A 20,521-nucleotide genomic window follows, 5' to 3' on the forward strand; every position below is an offset into this window, starting at 1 on the left:
TGACAGGCTGTCAGGGTCTGTCGCGTGGTTCTGTCATTCATGGGGCATTTGCTTTGGGAAACACCTGTGTAATTCATACATCTGGAGGAAATAGAGGAGCTGTCGCCATCGCCACCTGCTGCAGGCACCGCCCGTCCCACCAGCCGCCTGACCACTGAGGGATGTGTGTTCTTTTCTCACTTCTCTAAAAACGTAACCATGGACATATCTACTATAACACACATAATAGTTGGAGATGTTACACAGGGGAACCAAGTTCTGTCACTATGCATTATTACGCGACAGAGAAGTACATGAAAAAATTTGAGGAAATAAACATGTAGAATGAAATATACAATATCAGGCAAAATATGCACCAATACTGCTAAATTAAAAAAATCCCCAATATCGGTAACCGATATTGTAGATAATACCACTTTGACTGTATTTAGTCCAGCACTTTTCATTTTTATATTTACACATACTCTGAATTGAAACAGATCTATTTTCACAATTTTTGGCAAGAGCATTATCTACTATTATGCATGTGCACGGTGTATAAGAGTGTAGTTCTTTTTATAAATGTATATTTTTATATTACAAACTTTGAATCAATTTCAGACTTGACATACAAAATCAGACAATCTGAGAAGTTGTGCATTCCAGTTTTTCCTTTTTTATATCAAATGTTTTCATTGTCAAACTCGGATGTACAAATTAAAATGTGGTTTTAACATGCATTAACAGATTCCTTTACACATCATACGCACTCGCAGCAGAAATGAATCAAAGAATCATCTGATATTAAAAACTCTTCAGACATCTTTAACCCTGTCCTGACACCCAGCATTAAAAACTCTTCAGGCATCTTTAACCCTGTCCTGACACCCAGCTTAAAAACGCAAGCCTCGTCACAGATCTACCGAGTGGTTGGTACAGCATTTATAGGTGTAGGAAAGGTTAAAAAAGACTGATTGGAGGGAGGAGGATCAGATTTGTTGACAGTTTTAACACACCTGTTTACTAAAGTACACCATATTTTAAAGAAGACTCTACAGTACTGAATCTTTCGGGCTCCTTTAGTGAAAACCTAAGCAGGCAGTTGAGCTGAAATTAGTGTGATATCTTTGCAAATGTGCATATTTCAGCAAAAAAAGAAAGATGCCTTATGTTCAGCCACTGATCTGATGAATTCTCCCCTCAGTTGTGACTGAACCCTGTGCCTTCACCCCTGAAACGTTTCAAAAACTCCTCCGGTCATCCTAAAACCTGTCTAACTAATCGTTCAGGAACGCTTACCACATCTGCTGCGGTGAATTAGCAATGAACCATTTACTGATTCAAAGCATAAAGGCAGTTGTGAGTACTGCAATGTTTCGCTGACTACTAGAGGCCAAAACCAAGAGAAAGAGTCAAAAAGTTAAAGACCCTACTGAAAAAGAACTGCTCAAACCAGTCTTAATGGGTTTGCTGGTTTTACCAGGCCTTTGGCCTGATCAGTCTTGAGTTTAAGTTACTTTAATACCAGCAAACCAAGCTGGTGTATATATATATATATATATATATATATATATATATATATATATATATAAAAAGAAAGGTAAAACCAAACCAGTTTAAGATGGTTTGCTGGTTTTGTCAGGTCTGATCAATTTTCAGTTTAAAGTGCCCAAACCACTCTAAAACCTGCAAAACAGGCTGGTCTATTTAAGTAAAACATGTGAAACCAGCTCAAGGTGGTGTACTGGTTTTACCTGGTCTCATAACATGGGAAATCTAAAGTTTAAAGGGCCAAAAAAACATCCTAAAACCAGCAAACCAGGCTGGCCAGTTGAAAGAACATGCTAAACCAGCTCAAGATGGTGTGCTGGTTTTGCTTGATCTCCTAACTTGGGCAATCTTAAGTTTAGAGGCCCCAAACCATCCTAAAACCAGCAAACCAGGAGGCTGGCTAGTTGAAAAAAAAAAAAAAAAAACCTGTTAAACCAGCTCGGGATGGTGTGCTGTTTTTGCCTGATCTCCTGACTTGGGCAATCTTGAGTTTAAGTGCCCCAAACCACAATGTTGATAAAACATGTTAAATCAGTTTATAAGGGTGTACTGGTTTTAACGTGGTCTTCCAGTCTGACCAATATAGAGTTTATGTGCCCAAAACTCCTCTAAAACCAGCTAAGCAGGCAGGCTAAATCAACAGTCTAAGCTGGTTTGCTTCTTTTAGTTGGTCTTCCAGCATGATCAGGCTAAGATTAAGGCCCCAAACCACTCTAAAACCAATAAACCAGGCTGGCCTGTTGAAAAAATGTGTTAAACCTGCTCAAAATGATATGCTGGTTTTACCTGGTCTCTTACCTAGGCAATCTTAATTTAAGTGCCCCTAAACACTCTAAAACCAGCAAATAGTTTAAAATGGTTTGTTGGTTTATTCTGGTCTCTCGCCTAAGCAAACTTGAGTTTAAGTGCCCAAGCCACAAGGTTGTTAAAACATGTTAAACCAGTTTAAGATAGTGTGCTCAGTTTACCAGGTCTTCCAACCTGACCAGTGTAGAGTTTATGTTCCCAAAGCGAAGCAGGCTGGCTCTGTCATAGTAACCAGTCTAAGCTGGTTTGCTTCTCTTAGTTGGTTTTCCAGCCTGATCAGTTTAAGTGCCTCAAACCACTCTAAAACCAGCAAACAAGGCTAGCCTATTGAAAAATAAATAAAAACATGTTAAACCAGCTCAAGGTGATGTGCTGGTTTTACCTGGTCTCCTAGTCTGGGCAATCTTAAGTTTAAGCATCCCAAAACATTCTTAAACCAGGCTGGCCAGTTGAAAAAAAAAAACATGTTAAACCATTTAAAATTATTTTGCTGGTTTCATCAATTCCCTCCCCCTAAGCATTCTTAAGGTTAAGTTTCCAAGCCAAAATGTTGTTAGAACATGTTAAACCAGTTTAAGATGGCGTGCTGGTTGTACCAGAGTTTGTGTGCTCAAAACTCACCTAAAATCAGCTAAGTAGGCTGGCTTTGTCATCTTAAAGCAGTCTAAGCTGGTTTACTTCTTTGGTTTGGTTTAAGTGCCCCAAAACACTCTTAAACCAATAAACCATGCTGGCACTTTGAAAAACCATGTTAAACCAGCTCAAGATGGTGTGCTGGTTTTACCTGATCTCCTAAACTAGGCAATCTTAAGTTTAAGTGCCCCAAACTACTCTAAAACCAGTAAACCAGGCTGGCCCTGTTGAACATGTTAAACCAGTTTAAAACAGTGTGCTGGTTTTATCTGTTCCCTCCACCTAAACAATCTTGAGTTTAAGTTCCCAAGCCACAATGTTGTTAAAACATGTTAAACCAGTTTAAGTGGGTGAGCTGGTTTACCAGGTCTTCCAACCTGATTAGGCTGTGGTAGTGTGCTGGTTTTTACCTGGTCTCCCAGCCTAAGCAATCTTAAGCTTAAGTGTCCCAAACCACTCTACAAACAGCAAACCAGGCTGGCCTACTGAAAAAAACCCTGTTAAACCAGCTCAAGGTGGTGTGCTGGTTTTACTTGGTTTAGCAACCTGAGCAATCTTAAGTGCCTCAAACCACTCTAAAACCAGCAAACGAGGCTGGCCCTCTTGGAAAAAAAAAAAGTTAAACTACTTTAAAATGGTGTGCTGGTTTTATCTGGTCTCCCTGCCTGAGCAGTCTTGAGTTTAAGTGCCCAATCCACGATGTTGTTAAAACATGCTATACCAGAATAAGATAGTGTGCTGGTTTTACCAGGTCTTCCAGCCTGACGTTTTGGACACTAAACCACCTAAATGCGCTTTAGCCAGGCTGAAAGACCAGCATAAACCAGCAAAGACCTGCAAACCCACTTAGGCTGGTTTTAGATTTATTTTATAAACCAGATTGTTTCAGCTGTTTCGGCCAGTTCACGCAGTTCTTTTCCAGCAACAAAGTCTCTCACACGTACAAACATGCACAAAAGCGCAGCAAAAAGCATCAACGTGAAAGTTGCGAAGAGCAAGTGACTATGAGGTAAAAAGCAGCACTAACATTTGTGTGAGGTGGCATTGAGGTCCTTCCGCTGTAAACACTGAAGCAATGTTACTAGTCTAAATACAAAATGAGCAGCTGAATCACCCTGCGGACTCCCAGGGCCGGCTCAAACAAGGGACCGTGACACACAAGGTCCTCACAAGGTGCTCTGAGCTGAGCACGCCATTGAGATGAGCCATTCGAGTATGTGTGTGCGTTATTATCGTAATGTCGAGTGGGTTCAGGCATTTGTGTAGCGCGACGTGTCCACTGGTTTGTCTCAAGGCGAGGACGCGAGCAGCATAGGGGAGGAGTCGAGTAAAGGCACTTTACTGCTCTGTGAGAACTTCCCAATCCTTCCGACAACCTCCGTCTTTCTCTTTATCCTCCCCCTTCACCCCCTTTCCGCCCTATCCTCGCCTCGTCATCCGATTTGCTTTGCGTAAGGCAGACCGAACACAAAAGATGCAGGCAAACAAACAAACAAACAAAAAAAAGACAAATTTGGCAAAATTAACCCTGATAAGTGTCTTCACGTCCCTAGACCTTCATACCAGAGCGGCACAAGACAACATCAAAACAGATGAACACAAAGTGTTAGACTTAAGCTCTGCTGATTGTAGGACTCGTTGTCTTTCGGGAGGAAGAAACGCTCGTTGGACAGTGTGTTGCATATGTGTCTTCGGACGCATCTGCTGATGCAATACGTCTTCCGCCGTAAAGTCCGTCTTCAATGTCCGCCATCATATTTCTGTCTAGCACTTGCATCAACAGTTTGTGTCTTTTGCTGCATGCTGTTCCTATCCAAGAAAACCGATGGACAGAGAGCAGCGAGGGACATCCGTCCAATTGTCTCCACGTGATGAATTTGTCACAAACTGAATTCAAATATAAAGTGCATTTAAAAAATACCAGCAAGAAAGAGAAGGGAATAACGGTGTTATTATTTGACTCTCAGAGACTTGGCAAGTTCCTTTTTTTTTTTCTGAATAAATTTGAGGCACCTCTCAAACAGACCCACAAAACAAAACAAAAAAACTAAATAAATCAGTAAAGGATTCTTAAAAATATTATTTTACATTTGAAATTACACTTATGGAACACATCTTTACATTTCTCATGAATAGTATCTACTTAATTACATTGGCAAATATACGCTGACTTCTTTTAAAACACCCCGCGTCTGGCACCATAGTAGTAGTTCGGCGTAAAAACGTCAAGGAAACGAACGCCTCCGTTTTTATTAAGTCCTCGTCTGACAGAACTCATCGAGTCAGGCGAAACAAAACCTGAACTCTAATTTCATCCAGCCAGGCTTTAACCACCAGAAAACAAAAAAAAAACAAAAAAAAACGAGATATTCGCGCATGTTCACGTCTCCGACGAGACGGCCTGAAGAGCGAGCGCTCCGACGGGCCCTTTGGCTGCTTCTGGTCGCTTCATTTCCAGTCTCTAGAAGATCAAATGCAGTTTCTGATTGTCTGTTTAGAGCCACAACATCTTTCCGTCGGAGGGAACTTTTTTTGTGTTGTTTCGTTGCGCAAAAACAATGAGAAGCATTATGGATCCACATCTTCTAGATCACTTCGAGAATCGCCCAGCATCATTGGGGATTCGGATCCCTGAGAAAAAGAGAAGGAGAAACGGTGATAGAGTAAATATAGTTACTTATTAAACAATAGTACATTTTTTACACTGTTTTATAATGTAACTGATGCAGAATCAGAGCTCTACCTGTCTGAGGCTTCTATCTGAGTTCTCATTGGCCGGGCTGCCGTCTGATCCGTTACTGCTGCCAGACTGCTCCTTCTCATTCAGTAAAGCTGTGGCATAAGCTAGAGTGTCCTAGAAACATAAAAACCAGCATTCATTGAGTTTCATTCAGCAGTTCACACACAAGCTTAAAGGAGAAGTTTATTACCAGTACAAAAATTAACAGATAATTTACTCCCTTGTCATCCAAGATGTTTATGTTTTCAAGACTTCTATGGTGCCCCCGACTTTGAACTTCTAAAATGCAGTTTAAATGCAGCTTCAAAGGGCTCTAAATGATCCCCGCCAAAAAAGAAGGGTCTTATCTAGAGAAACGATTTATTTTCAAAAAAACTGACAGTTTATATACATTTAAACCTCAATTGCTCATCTTGTCTAGCACAGCATGAACTCTGTGTATTCTGGTTCAAGACAGTTATGGTAGGTGAAACAAAATCCCATCTCATTTTCTATTCCAACTTCAAAATCGCCCTACATCGCTGCAGAAGTACAAGGCTGGAATGGGCTACAAGACCATTGCGAAGCAGCTTGGTGAGAATGTGACGACAGTTGGTGCGATTATTCGCAATGAAAGAAATGCATAATAACTGTCAATCTCCTTCGATCTGGGACTCCATGCAAGATCTCACCTTGTGAGTTTCAATGATCATGAGAACGGTTAGGAATCAGATCAGAACTACAAGGCAGGATCTTGTCAATGATCTCAAGGCAGCTTGGACCATAGTTACTGAGGAAATAATTGGTAACACACTAAGCCTCAAAACCTTAATGACAGAGAGGATCTGCAAAGAGGAGTTGGACAAAATCCCTCCTCACGTGTGCAAACCTGGCGGCCAACTACAAGAAACGTCTGACCACCAAAGGTTTTGCCACCACTAAGTACTAATGTCACTCAAGTCATGTTTTGTCACTAAGTCAAATACTTATTTCACTCATTAAAATGCAAATTAATTTATAACTTTTTTGAAATGTGTTTTTCAGGATTTTTTTGTTGTTATTCTGTCTCTCACTGTTCAAATAAACCTACCATTGAAATTATAGTCTGATACCTTCAGCAAGTATGAAAACAAAGCCAAAACCTGGATATTTTCGGCACTATAGAAATCGCAGGACATGTCCAGGAAAAATGCCACCTATATTGACCCCTAGTTATGTGTAATGTAAAGCAGTGTGAGTGCAGTACCTGTGCTGAGATGGTGCGCTGGAAGGTTTTAGCCGTGGACGTCTCATTCGATACATTACTCTGAGGCGTCCAGTAGTGTTCGGACATCTGAAAGAGGAGAGAAGGGGAATTCAATAATGGATGTTATTTCACAACAAATAAGTACTGGGGTGTCTGTGTGTGCGTATCTGTGGTCTCTTGCCTTCTTCTGAAGCCACTGCACTGCCCAACTCCAATGTCCTGACAGCTCTTTAAAATAGTCTTTAGCTGGAGAACATCTAAAAAACACATTGATGACATTTAGCACAGATGTTGTAAGCAGAAAATATTAGACGTTTAACTATTCAAATTCAATCCCAATAACTAAAATGTCACTATTTTATCTCTAAAACACAATCCAATACAATTACAAGTTGATCCCAGTGTTCTGTACTCACTTCTGTGCAAGCGTTACTAGGAACTTCACACACTGATAGCAACGACTGCTGTCCACATTGTTGCTCTGATGCATCAAAGCTGTGAAAGAAGTATCACATATTAGTACAATTTAACTTAAGCTTACAAACACTCAGGCTCATATAGCCGAATGATATGGTTCTTACCCAGAAGACCCTTTTCAGATTCAAATGCATATTTGAGCCTTTGAGACTGCAGAGGGTCCTCCACCATCTGAGGTGAAAAAAAGAAAATTAGAGCATTACATCATTATATCCTGAACAAAATCGGTATTTAAGACAGCACACACCCATCACTCACCAGGATCTCTAGGAGCATCTGAAAGACATTCTTCAGTTCGTGAGGAGGAGCCGTTTCCAGATGGTTCTACAAGTCACATGAACATGTTATAAGATAATTTAGAAAGATATATAAATCTACATAAATGTTTAAATTAGTCAGAGTACCAACCTTGAGTAAGTGTAGGACTCCCAATGAGAAAGGTTCGTTACAGAACGAGCTATATGTGATCATCTCTATGAGAAACGACAATGGGCCGGACAACTCGCGCATGGCAAACATCACCTGAAAGAGTGTCTCAGTCAGTTGTGTGCAATACAGATAAACAGAAAAAAGCAGAGCGAGAATAAGAGACAACATTACCTCCATGAGATAGGGTTGCCCTTCTGCTTTGAAAAGCAGTGTGTTGATGTCTGGATGTAGCGGCAAGAGGGGTGAAGATGGAGCCACCAGTCCTGAGGAAGCATGCTTGAACACTCCTTGAGCTGAACACACATGACAACAGTATTCACATATCACTGTTACCCATTAATATCTAAACCAGCAGATGTTTGATGGATTAGTTCACTTCCAGAATAAATATTTCCTGGTAATTAACTCACCAACATGTAGATATATCTTGTCTAGCTCAGCAAGACGAGCATTTTCAGATTAAAATGTATACAAGTTTTACATTGTTTTGCTAGATATGACCCTTCTTCCTCAGCTGGGATCATTTCCAGCCCTTTGAAGCTGCATTAAAACTGCATTTTGGAAGTTTAAACTTGGGGGCACCATAGAAGTCCATTATATGGAGTGAAATCCTTAAATGTTTGCCTCAAAAAACACTTTACGACTGAAGAAATGTAAATTTATCTGTAATTTTTTGTTGTGAAAGTGAACTTCTAATTTTCTCCATATAGTAAACTTCAATGGTGGCCAACAGGTTGCAGGTCCAAATTGGAGTTTCAATGCAGCTTCGAAGGGCTCTACATGATCCCAGCCAAGGAATATGGGTCTTATCTAGCCAAGTAAATTATCAGGAAATATTTATTCTGGAAGTGAACTAATCCTTTTAAATGCATTTGTATGCCCTCATTATAGTTTTTGTTAATGATAAAACCTGGTGTGTGTCCAGAAATTGTGTGTTCTTACCCTCAGTCCTCTGAGACGTGAGGTCTGTGTGCAGAACTATCATTGCCAGAGTGTTGTGGAGATGCAGGAACTCACGAGCCTGTGCTGAACTCCAGCGCCGGTGCTGAAACACAGAACCAGCCAAATGTCGTTAACACCGAAAATAAACCATGTAGGTTAACATGAAAACTTAAAAGTCCATTTTACACAAAAAAATGAAAATTCTGTCATCATTTACTCACCCTCATGTCTTTACAAACCTGTATGGCTTACGTTCTTCTGCAGAACATAAAAGAAGATATTCTGAAGAATGTTGTCTTGGTTCCCATTGGCTTTTTTGAAAGGAACCAAAACTACTTGGTAACCACCATTCTTCAAATATCTTATGTGTTCCGCAGAAAAAAGAAACTCACACAAGCTTAGAAGGACATGAGGGTAAATTTCAATTTGTGGGTGGATTCTCTCTTTAGGCAAGTACAGCTGAGGTCAAAAGTTTACAAAAAGATAAAAGAACTAAATAATAGTTTAATTAATAAAAATGTCCCTGTTCAAAAGTTTATATCCCCTTTATTTGTAATACTGTGTTCTTACTTAAATGATCCACAGCTGTGTTTTTTTGTTTAGTGATAGTTGTTTATCAGTCCCTCGTGTGTCCTGAACAGTTAAACAGCATGCTGTTCCTCAGAAAAATCCTTCAGGTCCCACAAATTCTTTGGTTTTCCAACATTTTTGTGTATTTGAACCACTTCCAACAATGACTGTATGATTTTGAGATCCATCTTTTCATACTGAGGACAACTGAGGGACTCATATGCAACTATTACAGAAGGGTCTAGTGCTCACTGAAGCTTTAGATGGAAAAACGATGCATTAAGAGCCAGGGGTGAAAACTTTTGAACAGAATGAAGATGTTTACATTTTTCTTATTTTGCCTAAATATAATATTTTTTTCAGTCTACAGAAGATAATTACTTGTTTCCCAGAAGACAAAATATGTGAAATTTACCCTGATCTTCAAATTCCAAAAGTTATGAAGATCTTAATGCTGGAAAAACTAAAATGCTGGGAAACCAAAGAATTTGTGGGACCTGAAGGATTTTTCTGAAGTAAAGTGGGCAGTTTAACTGTTCAGGACAAACAAGGGACTCATGAACAACTATCACTAAACAAAAACACACATCTGTAGATCATTCAGGTAACAACAAAGTATTAAGAATCAAGGGGGTGTAAACTTTTGAACGGGGTAATTTTTTAGTATAAATTCTACTATTATTTTCTCTTATGGATTATATGTTTTTAAACATTTTTTATGTTAAACATTTATATTTAGATCAGTACTAAATAACAAGCATTTTGCATGATCCCTCTTATTTTGCTAAAATAATTAACATTTTTCAGATTCTGAAAGGGAGAGATGAACTTTTGACTTCAATTGTATTCACAAGATGTGAATACTGAATAGGCAGGTGTTAACAGCAGGTGTCTGCAATACCTGGTTGTTCTGTCGATTGGGTCCCAGAAGGAAGACAAGCATCCGACGATACGCAGAATGTTTTAGCAGCAGCTGACATGGCCCACAGCCCTAAAACACATCATCAGAGAATAACTTACATTTATTCCTTTTAACTTCTCTGAGTGGCTTCAGAAGACAGAATATCAGTTGTATGGGACACTTTTTTGGAGCTTACTATATATTTTCTTCATGGAAAAGAATAGCATGAACTTCCTTCAAATATACAGTATGTTGCTCCTAAGTGTGACATCAATGTTCTCACCCTCTGAGCAAAGTTACTGAAGAGGCTGAAGTACTGAGCGCAATTCTTGCAGTTATCCGGGACGTCCTTATCCAATAGAGAAAGCAGCATGTCCAAAAGGCAATCCAACCCAGCATCCTGGAAGTACAAAGCACTCTCCAGGGTCTTCTCCAGGATGGTGGCCACCACGACACGGACCTCCCGCACACTGCATTCCAACAGACAGATCCTACAGAGACAGAAAAACATGTCCTTCATGACATTCACCTGTTAACAATGTTAATTCAGTTCATTTTGAACATGTGGTAGGAGATGCTGGATGTTGACATATCTGAGCTGGTTGGGAGGTCTGTGGAAACTTTCCCTGCACAGCCAGCCATCATTCCCTCTAGGGGCAAAAGTACTTTTTTTTTTTTTTTGGTTCAATTACAGCTCCAGGTCTCTATTGATAAGGGAAACTGTTGCTTGTTTTGTTGGAAGTCTGACAGAGCTGGATCATAAAACAATCAGGAACATTCCCTGGCTTCTGTTGAAGTGTGGCGTGATAATCGGGGCAGCCCTAACATCCGATACGAGCTAGCCAATCATGTAGCAGGGCACTGCGCCCCCTTACTCCTCTTTAAAAGTGCCAGGCATCTCCAGATAGTGCTTACATGCTCTAAACATTAACATCCCTGGACTGCCCCACATTTCAGGCTGAGAGAAAGCAGCTGTGGCTGTACCCCACACATGTGCTATTGATTTTCAGCGAAACGATTATGACCACACACCTGGCTTTGGGGGAACTGGGCACTAGCTGAAAGGCGAGGGAATATCTTAAATCCTTCATGGTCTTCTGGGACAGTTTTTCAGCTTTTCATTACTTTTTTACTTCTTTCGGTAGCAACTAGTACAACAGAACATATAACGCAAGACAAATGTACAGTGGACTCGCAACATTTGGACACAATTTAAATAAAGTGAGAATTCCACAAATTGGACTTCAGTTGCATTTGTCCTTACAATGCACTATTCCCCATTGAAATTGATGGATTTTGAGTGTTCTCTGGCTTCAGTCAGTGAGTGCAAATGGATAGATATTAGCAAGAGAGAGATGCAATAGCTATCTTACTTTGTTTGCTCTAGTCAAAATGACAGAACTTTATTGGAATTATTTTTTTTTTTAGCCTTTCAAGAAAACTGAAGCCTTTAAAAGCTGTTGGCGGAACTAACGTGCAAATGCCAAACCCATTCGCTTCCACTCACTTATCAAATCCACCTGATTTAAGCAAATCAGTTCAACATTCAACAACATTCAGTGATTAATATTTATGAGTAAAGCAGTCTGTCAGAATTTAGCACATTTTATATGTAATGTTAGTTATTATTAGTAGTAGCTTTTTTATTTTATGTATTTTATTTTTATTTTCTATACAGTGCTTCACTTTTTGCACATTTTGTTATGTTATAGCTTTATTCCAAATTGGATTCAATGCATTATTTTTCTTTTAATTCTACAAACAATACCTCATAATGACAACATCAAAGAGGTTTGTTTGAAATCTTTGCAAATTTAATTAAAAAAAAAAAATAAATTACACAAGTATTCACAGACTTTGCCATGACACTCAAAATTCAAGTGCATCCTGTTTCCACAGATGATCCTTGAGAAGTTTCTACAACTTGAATGGAGTCCACCTGTGGTAAATTCAGTTGATTGGACATGATTTGGAAAGGCACACACCTGTATATATATATATATATATATATATGTGACCCTGGACCACAAAACCAGTCTTAAGTCGCTGGGGTATATTTGCAGCAATAGCCAAAAATACATTGTATGGGTCAAAATTATTGATTTTTCTTTTATGCCAAAAATCATTAGGAAATTAAATAAAGATGATGTTCCATGAAGATTTTTTGTAAAATTCCTACTATAAATATATCAAAATGTAATTTTTGATTAGTAATATGCATTGTTAAGAACTTAATTTGGAGAACTTTAAAGGTGATTTTCTCAGTATTTTGATTTTTTTGCACCCTCAGATTCCAGATTTTCAAATAGATGTATCTCGGCCAAATATTGTCCTATCATAACAAACCATACATCAATAGAAAGCTTATTTGTTGAGCTTTCATATGATGTATATATCTCAGTTTTGGAAAATTTAACCTTATGACTGGTTTTGTGGTCCAGGGTCACATATGGTCCCACAGTTAACAGGGAATGTCAAAGCACAAACCAAGCCAAGAAGTCCAAGGAATTGTCTGTAGACCTCCGAGACAGGATTGTATCGAGGTACAGATCTGGGGAAGGTTACAAAAAATTTCTGCAGCATTGAAGGTCCCAATGAGCACAGTGGCCTCCATCATCCATAAATGGAAGAAGTTTGAACCAAAACACTAGAGTGGGCCTCCTGGCCAAACTGAGCATTTGATTGAGAAGGGCCTTTTCTAGAGTGGAGACCAAGAACCTGATGGTTACTCTAGGTGAGCTCCAAGATCATATGTGGAGATAGGAGAAACCTACAGAAGGACAAACTTTGCAGCAGCACACCAACGATCTGGGCTTTATGGCGGTGTGGCCAAACTCGAATCTTTCCTCAGTAAAGACTCTTGGAATTTGCAAAAAAGCACCTAAAGGACCCTCAGACTGTGAGAAACAAGATTCTCTGGTCTGATGAACCCCACTTATAAGCATCATGTTTGACGGAAACCAGGCACTGCTCATCACCCGAAAAGTGCCAGGACAATGACCCTAAGCACACAGCAAGAGTAGCTTATAGACAACTCTGTGAATGTCCCAGAGTCTAGGCTTGAACCCAATCAAACATTACAAAATGTAACAACAAAATGTGGAAAAAGTAAAGTGCTTTCTGAATGCACTGTATATAGAGATATTGATATCTGGAGACTCAAGAGTCTTGTTAGTTTTACTATTTACTAGCCAGTGGGGATTTGCCAGTGTGTGCACAGAGGGTTAGATATGATGCTCACTTGATGATCTCCCGTCCTTCAGGTGCCACCAGGTACTGGACCATCCACTGACAAGCCTCGCTACTCTTGGACAACAAGACCTCCACGGTAGCGATCCACTCCTCTGTGTCCACCCTGAGAAAGAAGACATCAGAGTTCCAAATTGATAAAATACACCAATTGATTTAAAAAAAGGAATTTATATGGTTTTAAACGATCAATTATAATTCAAGAATCATTTAAAAAATATTTATAAAAAATACAATTATTAATTATTTCAATTAAATTTAATAGTTTTTCACCACTAGTTCTTGTAATAGTTTTAAAATATTACAAGTTTAACCCTCATGTGGTGTTCAAAATCCTATTACACCTATGGTGTTCCTGGTCAAAAATGACAGGCCTATAAAAAATAGCTTATAAATCACTCATTTAACCACATTTTCACCCAATCTTGGATTCAATCTTTTTGTCAACTTGTTTTCTGTCAATTAGGACTGGTTTTATATTTCTATTTGCATCTAATTAATTGTGGGCCTCATTTATCTGAGAGTAGGCATCTAATTTTTTAAGTAAAAAAATCATTATTTTTGAATAATTTTGGAAATATTAAAAAAATATGAAAAAATATTGGTTCTGTTGATCACACTAGTCTACTTTAATGGTTCACCAGGAAGTTTGTTTTGAAAAACTTTTATTTTGTAAAAAATGGCACATAGTCACACTTGTGGTGTTCCCGGTCAAAAATGACAGGCCTATAAAAAATAGCTTATAAATCACTCATTTAACCACATTTTCACCCAATCTTGGATTCAATCTTTGTATCAACTTGTTTTCTTTCATTTAGGACTGGTTTTATATTTAATTTTCAAACAGTTCAATTGTAGGAGTCATTTATCCGAGCTTATGCACCTCAGTTTTTGAGTGAAAAAAGCATTATTTGTTAATCATTTTGGCAATATTGAGAAAAATATTTAAAAAAAACTGCACTCGGATAAATGACTCCTACAATTAAACTGTTTGAAAATTGAATAAGAAACCAGTCCTAATTGAAAGAAAACAAGTTGATAAAAAGATTGAATCCAATTTTTGGGGACAATATAGCATAACGAGGGATTTATAAGCTATTTTGTGTAGGCCTGTCATTTTTGACCGCGAACACCACAGGTGTAACAAGGTGAAAAAAACAACACAAAAAAGTAAAAAAAAAAAAAAAAAAAATGTGGACAGGTTGTTATAGTCTCTGTGAACAAAGTCACTAAGTTTCAGTTCAATGCGATAACATTAACTAGTATTTTCAGGAAAAAGAAAATCTTCTCCAGTCAAAAATGACATGAACACCACATGAGGGTTAAAGGAGACTGTTGACCCAAAAATGAAAATTCTGTCATTAATTACTCTCATGTCATTACAGACCGGTATTATCTTTGTTCATCTTGGGAACGCAAATTAAGATCCTGCATGGGCAGCAACACAACTGACATGTATAAGGCAGAGAAAGGTAGTTTCTTCATAAAATTACGATTAATCCGCTGCTTTTAAGTAGTGTTAATTTCGTCACCTATTTTTAATTTAGTCTTAGTCTTAGTCTTGTGCCAAATGTCCTTGTTAGTTTTAGTCATATTTAGTCATTCACATATCTTTTTTTGTTAGTCAAGTTTTAGTCGACTAAAAGTCTCCTCATTTTAGTCTAGTTTTAGTCAAAAGAAAACTCAAGGTATCTTAGTCAAGTTTTAGTCGACTAAAAGTCTTTTAATTTTAGTCTAGTTTTAGTCAAAAAAGAACTCAATATATTTTAGTCTAGGTTTAGTCAAAAAATTGTAGTCTTTTTTTAAAATAACACATTATTACTGAGATTATTACTGATACACATTTCAGTAAAAAAAAGTGTTTCACATATCTCAAACATTGGTTAAATGTCATAATTACCTGACAAAATACACTTGTTGAATGATTTTTGTTGAATGCAAATGTTAAACGTGTCTGGTTTTCAATTTCTGATTTAGGAGACACATTCACAAATGATTAACCCTTTCAGTGGTGATGAGTTTAAAATATTCTAGCAGACCCCTGAGAGTGAGTTTTTTTTTTAAGCGACCGTTATTTTAGAACGTTCCTCCTTATTGTTTCCATGGCGACGCATCAAGCTTGTCACGTGACACAACACAGACACAATAACACTGTATGACAGATAGATCGCTTTTATTTCGTTTTTCCTTTTTTATCCAGAATACTCACACACTTGCTTACCATGCCATGAACTATCTAATATTCCGATTCACAAATATGTGTGAATTAGTATGTTTCGTCGTTTAAAACCCTATATAAATGATCTGGATCGTAATCTGTAACGTGAGATGGGCGCGGCCATGTTTGTTCGCGCTGCTGTTCAGAGAGTCCTGTCAGCCGTATTTACAGCACATATACATTCATCTGTTTCTCCCGAAATACATGCAAGTAAGTGGCTGGTGAACTAGAAGAGGAATAGAGTGAACTTTTTAGTTACTAAGCCTATGTGTATGTGATATGAATAAAACACATCGGCAAATTATATTTGAATAGATTGTTATTTGCTGCTTCCATAGACCTATGTGTGTATTTTACAAACTCTAAATGTCTCCTTTTACTAGTACTTATGTGTATTTAAATATCTGAAACCTAAAATAAGCGTTATGTGGTTAAAAACACTGCATAGTTGTGATTATATGATAAGCGCAGAGCTCGTCCGTCTCTGGCTCAGCGCCAGCCAGCGCGCCAAAGCGCAGTTTGAATATTTTAAAGCCGTAACAGCTGATGAAAAAGCAGAGACGATTGTAGACGAAAATGAAGAGAGATTTTATCTTAGTTTTTATTTTATGCAAAACATTTTCGTCTCGTCTTTTTTCGTCAACAATAATGCATGTTAATTTAGTCTTAGTCAGCGTTTTTGGACAGTGGTGCAGTCTTGTCATCGTCTCGTCTTAGTCATGAAAAAAAAAGGTCGTTGACGAACATATTTCGTCTCGTCTCGTCTGACGAAATTAACACTACTTTTAAGGATGTCCTTACTACCTTTCTAGGCCGTAAACATGTCAGTTGCGTTGCTGCCTATGCAGGATCAGAAAACTCTTGGATTTCATCAAAAATATCTTAATTTGTGTTCCAAAGATGAACAAAGGTCTTACAGTTATGGAAAGACACGAGGGTGAGTAAATACTGACAGAAATGTCATTTTTGGTAAACTATCCCTTTAAGTACTGTAAACAAAAGCAATGTCCTACCTGAGTTTCTTTTTGGTGCGCAGGTAAGTGTGGAAGAGGAACTGGACGGCCAGCTGCAGGCTGGTTTTGGCCATGGCTTGATACGATGGATGCTTTAACTTAGTCTGAAAAACAGTATAAAGCTCAAATTTGAGAGCTGGAAATACAAAGCGCTCATAAAAGAGGATGAATGCTTGGAGCTTACCGCGTTGACAGAAGCCAGAGACAGTGTGAAACTAAAGTAATCACTGTTATAAACATCTCTGTTCTTCATGAACTTCAGATTTTCATCTCTCACCATCTACAGATCCAAAAATCCCAAAAAGACAACTTTTGTGAGTTTTTTGAGATGATACCTAAATGTCTGGAACACTAACACTACGAAAAGGCCCTAAAATCTCTACCTGATAGATCCTAGCAGGCATCTTTTCCACAAACAGGCCCTTCTTTTCTCCTTTCTTGACCAAGCGTGTCAGCAAGGTGAGGCGGTCATTGTTGGCCCTGGGTGGCCGTGGGGAGGATTGGGGTGAGATCTCTGGAGAGGACGGGGCTGATCTGAGGTGAAGGATTATAAACATTAAGAAGTGTGAACATATTTAAATGTTCATGAAGGAAGTTAAATGCTAACTCACAAAGAAAGATCCTCTGCTTCCTGCCTCATAATGCTGACTCGACTCTTTTTGGGCAGGACGGGGGAGTTCTGGTCACTGATGCGCTGGTAGAACAGCATGTAGGCGTTCCAGTAGCGCCGTCGCACATCTGGGTAGGGGTTGGCTATAGATTGAGAACACAGTGGCAAAATGTTAATTTAATCAAATGAATGAACACCATGAGTGATAATGATGAGGCCACAAAAACCAGTCATAAGGGTAAAATATTCATAATCTGAATAAATAAGCTTTCCACTGATGTATGGTTTGTTAGGATAGGACAATATTTGGCAACTATTAACTAAATCTGCAAGGGTGTGCAAAAAAAATCTAAATATTGAGAAAATCACCTTTAAAATTAAGTCCTTTGCATTGCATATTACAAATCAAAAGTTTTGATACATGTATGGTAGGAAATTTACAAAATATTTTCTTTGGACATGATACCTAATATCCTAATGATTTTTGCCATAAAAGAAAAATTGATAATTTTGACTCATACAATGTATTTTTGGCTATTGCTACAAATATACCCGTGCTACTTAAGACTGATTTTGTGGTCCAGGCTTATATTTAATCTTTCTAAGATGTATTCTGTCTATGTTTTTATATATTAAGTCAAAATAAAGTCATCATTCAATAACATGAATAATGGTTCATGATTACATAGTGAAAATATTTATCCCTCACTTTGTGTTCACGTTGAAAGATTTTACAGTCAAATTTGGATTTAATCAACTTGGTGCTTAAGTACTAACACTTAATCATTGATTTATAGGCTATGGATTTGAAGAAATATTAATAACTTACACTGGTCATAAACTTTGGGTCTGTACTCTCCTCCAAAACACTCGTATTCCAGGGTCTCATCGTTCATGTCAAACTCCTCCACAACATTGTCGTTAAACTTGTACCAGCGTCCTCGAGAACTACCCCTAAAAGAGAATAAAGTGTTGAAAAATGCACATTACAAACATTGCTCAGTTCTCCTTGGTCACCCAAACATTCCTTCATTCCCTCAAAAAATGTGCCAGTTTAAAACACCATCAAGCTGCCAAGCATCTGGGACAGTTTAAGGCACTCATAAAAACACACTTGCCAAAAACAGAAGCACAGCCCCCCAGATACCCATAAATACACATACATACACACAGAGGGCCAAAGGACCTCCCAGAAACATGTTTCAGATATAACGGTTACTTAAGAATGTCCTTTATATACTGTAGACTGTGCATAACGGAAATAGACTGGAGAACTTCATAAACATTTTGTTCAAACAAACCTTTTGGGATCTTTTAACACAAGATTTTTGCAACATTACAATGCATGTCAGGACTGGTTGCTACTATTTATATATTAGCAATTTGTTCCCTAATAATAAAGTCAAGCAGCAAACTCAGAATGCAATTCTTCTCTTATCGTTGGTGTACATCAAACTTTGCAAGCCAAGCACTTCTGATCTAAAATATTTACTTGAAGTACCCCCTAAGAAGTTAGCTTTTCAATAACCAAGCAACATATTAAGGGCCCTGTAAAAGCTGTTTCATTTCTTCCCAACAATTAAATTTTTCATAACTAATTGAAATTATGAAACTTATTACAGCATTTTTTTTTTACTTTTAACAAAAATTACATACGAAATATGAAATATGTTTTATTTTTTCCATAAATTTTTCATAAAATTTCCAGATTCCATTTGAATGGTTTCATAACATTTTAACAGTCTTTAATTAATTGATTTTTTTTTTAGGAAAAAAATCTGTTTTTTTTTTTTTTTCTGAAATACTGTGTTGTGTTTACATATTTCTGGTAAATAAATTCTGGTAAATATTTTTTTCCGGTACACATTCCTTAAAAATATTGTTTTAACAATAATTTTAATTTAAGGTGGTAGTACTATCAATACATTAAGTAATATATTTCTGTCACAGTTTCTTCAACTTCCAAACTTCTATTTTGACGGGTTGATGTGAAGACCTTTAAGTTTCTGTTTGTATACAGTATAATGACAATAGTTTTTCTCAAAAAAATAAAAAAAATCTGTTAAATGGTCATGAAGTGACTCTCAGAGCAGTTCTAGAGCATCTGTTTATGTGTTCATGTACTCATATATTGAGGCAGCAGAGGCAGAAAACACTGAGTGTCACAGACGCTTCAGTATTGGTGTAATAAACAAAACCGTGCATCTGCGCCGTTCATTCACAAAGAGACACAAAGAACATGAAGGATTTTTAAATAGTATTTTGGCAGCTTAATACTCACAGGCACTAGGCTATATCACATTTTTATTTGAGTGTTCTGACCTACTTTTAATTTATCCAAAATTAGACAAATTCTATGATATATATACAGCAAATTTAATTTTATGACTGGATTCTGCGATTCCGTCCAAATTTTCTGGACCTCGGAAATCAAAAAGTTTAATACTTTTTAGAAAGTGTTTTGTTTTGATTGTCTTCATTTTTAAATAATTTTAATCATGACGATTCAATTTTAGAATAGTGGATTAGATCTGCTACACAGGCTTCCGCTGCTATAGAGCAGGTACAGACTTGCTATTGCCAGCAGATACAAAAACATGCTGCTTTGAGCAAGTAAGATATGCTGCTGCTGCTCTAAGAATAAGCTCACATAAATCTCATAGCAGATCTAGACAGGTGGAGCTGGGGAGGTGGAAGGTTTTAGAGGAACTGTAAGACTAGCTTACTGCTTGGTAACAGAGGCCAATCAACTTGTGCCATGCAGCAATTTATGTGATTACTGTACAAGCAGACTGCATGTGTAGTATCTATCAGTAAGGCTGTCACGATTCCTCGATTCTCTATTGCATTTTGTTTTATTTTTACCAAATTTTGTTTTCCACTACTATTCTAGATTACATTTTAATGGTTTCATTACATTTTAATAATCAAAAGCATCTCTAATTAATTGATTTTTATACAAAATAAACATATTATAATTGTATTTATTTAAATACTGTGTATTTCAATTTTTCTGGTAAATATTATTTCTGGTAAATATTCCTTCAAAAAATGTTTTGAATTGTATTATTAGTAGTACTACTAGTATCATGTATATCTGTCGCGGTTTCTTCAAGTTAAACAGAATTTTTATTTTGACATGTTGCTGTGAAGACATTCAAGTTTCTGTTTGTAGCC

At 37.6% G+C, this 20,521-nt stretch overlaps 2 protein-coding genes across 2 annotated transcripts in view; one reads left to right on the plus strand and one right to left on the minus strand.

Annotated features, from left to right (window-relative positions):
- The window catches only part of pcsk9 (proprotein convertase subtilisin/kexin type 9), a 10,501-nt gene extending 10,343 nt beyond the window's left edge, over nt 1–158 (plus strand). Inside the window, exon 11 of the mRNA XM_073816665.1 lies at nt 7–158. Coding sequence (XP_073672766.1) covers nt 7–158 — 152 coding nt within the window. The remainder of the gene's footprint in view (nt 1–6) is intronic.
- Nucleotides 159–549: 391 nt separating this feature from the next.
- Nucleotides 550–20,521, minus strand: part of usp24 (ubiquitin specific peptidase 24) — a 63,953-nt gene continuing 43,981 nt past the window's right edge. The window contains exons 49-66 of the mRNA XM_073816877.1: nt 18,174–18,298; nt 17,346–17,487; nt 17,118–17,268; nt 16,919–17,014; nt 16,735–16,838; nt 13,496–13,609; nt 10,538–10,745; nt 10,255–10,344; nt 8,784–8,886; nt 8,013–8,134; nt 7,821–7,934; nt 7,671–7,736; nt 7,517–7,583; nt 7,352–7,430; nt 7,117–7,192; nt 6,936–7,022; nt 5,714–5,824; nt 550–5,601 (exon numbers count right to left, since the gene is read on the minus strand). Of these exons, the coding sequence (XP_073672978.1) occupies nt 5,539–5,601; nt 5,714–5,824; nt 6,936–7,022; nt 7,117–7,192; nt 7,352–7,430; nt 7,517–7,583; nt 7,671–7,736; nt 7,821–7,934; nt 8,013–8,134; nt 8,784–8,886; nt 10,255–10,344; nt 10,538–10,745; nt 13,496–13,609; nt 16,735–16,838; nt 16,919–17,014; nt 17,118–17,268; nt 17,346–17,487; nt 18,174–18,298 (1,918 nt within the window). The 3' untranslated portion in view covers nt 550–5,538. The remainder of the gene's footprint in view (nt 5,602–5,713; nt 5,825–6,935; nt 7,023–7,116; nt 7,193–7,351; nt 7,431–7,516; nt 7,584–7,670; nt 7,737–7,820; nt 7,935–8,012; nt 8,135–8,783; nt 8,887–10,254; nt 10,345–10,537; nt 10,746–13,495; nt 13,610–16,734; nt 16,839–16,918; nt 17,015–17,117; nt 17,269–17,345; nt 17,488–18,173; nt 18,299–20,521) is intronic.

This window comes from Garra rufa, chromosome 13 (assembly GCF_049309525.1).
Source record: "Garra rufa chromosome 13, GarRuf1.0, whole genome shotgun sequence".
Lineage (NCBI taxonomy): Eukaryota > Metazoa > Chordata > Actinopteri > Cypriniformes > Cyprinidae > Garra > Garra rufa.